A 1,797-nucleotide genomic window follows, 5' to 3' on the forward strand; every position below is an offset into this window, starting at 1 on the left:
CCCGCAGCCAGTGGCCGAGGGCCCCTCGTTACCTTGTAGAGGATGTAGTCGATGCGGATGCCCAGCGGGAAGGGCAGCAGCTCTGTCTTGACGGTGAAGCAGTTGTTGGGGATGAGGGTGCAGCCGTCCTCGCAGCCCTAAGAGGAAGGGCCTGGGTGTGTGTGGGGGATCTCGGTGTGCCCCGGGACCCCGCTCACCCCCTGCCGCTCACCTCAAAGCGCGTGGCCTCGGCGAAGGCGTCCCGCAGCCCCGTCCAGCCGCGCAGCAGCCGGATGCCCACGTCTTCGGGGTGCATGTTCAGGTCCCCTCCCAGCAGCACCACATCGGCTGCCTTCGAGGTGTGTCTGTGGGGACGGGGATGGCTAACCCCCTTCCCCACCCTACCCCGCGCTGGACTGGGATTACTGGGACCCCCCCCTTGGTGCTCCCCAGCCATGCTCCTGGGTGGGACTGGTGCAACTGGGAGCTCTCTGCAGTGCAAGCCCCAGGGGCAGGGGTGACCACACACACCCTGGGGACCTGCAGTGGGGGGGCCTGTGGGCCACCCCGTGGCTGCTCACCGGATGAACTGCGCCAGCTCCCAGGCCTGCACCAGGCGGTGGGGTAGGTAGGCGTCCTTCTCCCGGCAGTACTCGGCGTGCAGCTGGCAAGAGCAGGGGCAAAGTGGTCGTGATCCCCATGCCAGCACCTGCCCTGATCCAGGGCTCCCTGCAAACCCACCCAGCCCCTCTAGACCATCCCTTTGGGGTCTGGCTGACCCCTCTGTCTTCAGCCCACCCCTCTGGGGACAGCCTGGGATGCTCACCCACTGCACAGCAAGGTTGTGGGTCACTGTCCCCCCCCCCAGAGCAATATTTCATTAAATTGGTGCATGGTCCCAGGAGAGATGGTGCAGAGCAGTGGTTAAAGCAAAGGGACAGTGAAGGAGGGCTACGGCCACTCATCCCCCTCCTCCCCATCGTCCCCCCGTGCTAGGTCCTTCCCCGGGGTGCTCACGTGGGTGACGTAAACGTTGAAGACAATCCCAGAGATCTTAATGACGACGAGGCCGACGGACTTGCCGCAGAACCAGTCCCCGTGCTGGAGCTGCCAGAGGGGAAGGGGAGCAGGTCGGGGCCAGTGAGGCTCCGTGGGGCTGGGCCCCGCGGTGCCATGTGCCCCCCACCCCGCTCACCATGTAGGGGTACCCGTTCAGCGAGTACTGGTAGAGGAGGGTGTCCAGGATGGGGAACCTGGAGAAGACGCAGAGGCCGCTGCCAATCACCCCGCTGCAGGAGGGGAAAAGCACAGTGAGGAAGCGTGGTCTCCCCCCCACCTCTGCCTCCCCCCAGCCCCAAGCCAAGGGGGCTCCCCAGATGCCTGGGTCCCAGTGTGCTCCCGTGAGCATCGCACTCTCCAGGCATGGGGTCTTCCACGGTGACAGAGGTGACCTACAGCACCCGCACTGGTCTCTCCATGTGGCAAACACCAAGGACATGGCACAGCCCTGCCACTGCCCCATGGACAGCCCCGGGGGGGCGGGGGGCTGGCCCGGCCCCTCTCACCTGCGGAAGTAATGGGAGAAGGGGTAGCAGCCTCCCAGCTTCGCCTTCAGGTCGCTGTAGTCCCGCTCGCTCCACACCTGGAGAACAGTGGGACGGGCTGAGAACGGGTGTGCTCATCTCATGGGCTGAGAACGGGCACACTCATCTCACGGCTCACAGACCGAGAACGGACGCATTCGGCTCACGGGCTGCCCTCACCTCCTGGAGAAGCACCAGGTCGAAGCCCTCCTGGCGCAGCATGTCCCCGATGAGC

At 65.6% G+C, this 1,797-nt stretch overlaps 1 protein-coding gene across 1 annotated transcript in view; it reads right to left on the reverse strand.

Moving 5' to 3' along the window:
• Positions 1–1,791, reverse strand: part of SMPD2 (sphingomyelin phosphodiesterase 2) — a 3,057-nt gene extending 1,266 nt beyond the window's left edge. The window contains exons 1-7 of the mRNA XM_019470346.1: positions 1,743–1,791; positions 1,545–1,621; positions 1,175–1,268; positions 997–1,086; positions 561–643; positions 212–344; positions 33–137 (exon numbers count right to left, since the gene is read on the reverse strand). Coding sequence (XP_019325891.1) covers positions 33–137; positions 212–344; positions 561–643; positions 997–1,086; positions 1,175–1,268; positions 1,545–1,621; positions 1,743–1,784 — 624 coding nt within the window. The 5' untranslated portion in view covers positions 1,785–1,791. The remainder of the gene's footprint in view (positions 1–32; positions 138–211; positions 345–560; positions 644–996; positions 1,087–1,174; positions 1,269–1,544; positions 1,622–1,742) is intronic.
• Positions 1,792–1,797: the final 6 nt, after the last annotated feature.

This window comes from Aptenodytes forsteri, unplaced genomic scaffold, assembly GCF_000699145.1.
Source record: "Aptenodytes forsteri isolate BGI_AS27 unplaced genomic scaffold, ASM69914v1 Scaffold142, whole genome shotgun sequence".
NCBI lineage: Eukaryota > Metazoa > Chordata > Aves > Sphenisciformes > Spheniscidae > Aptenodytes > Aptenodytes forsteri.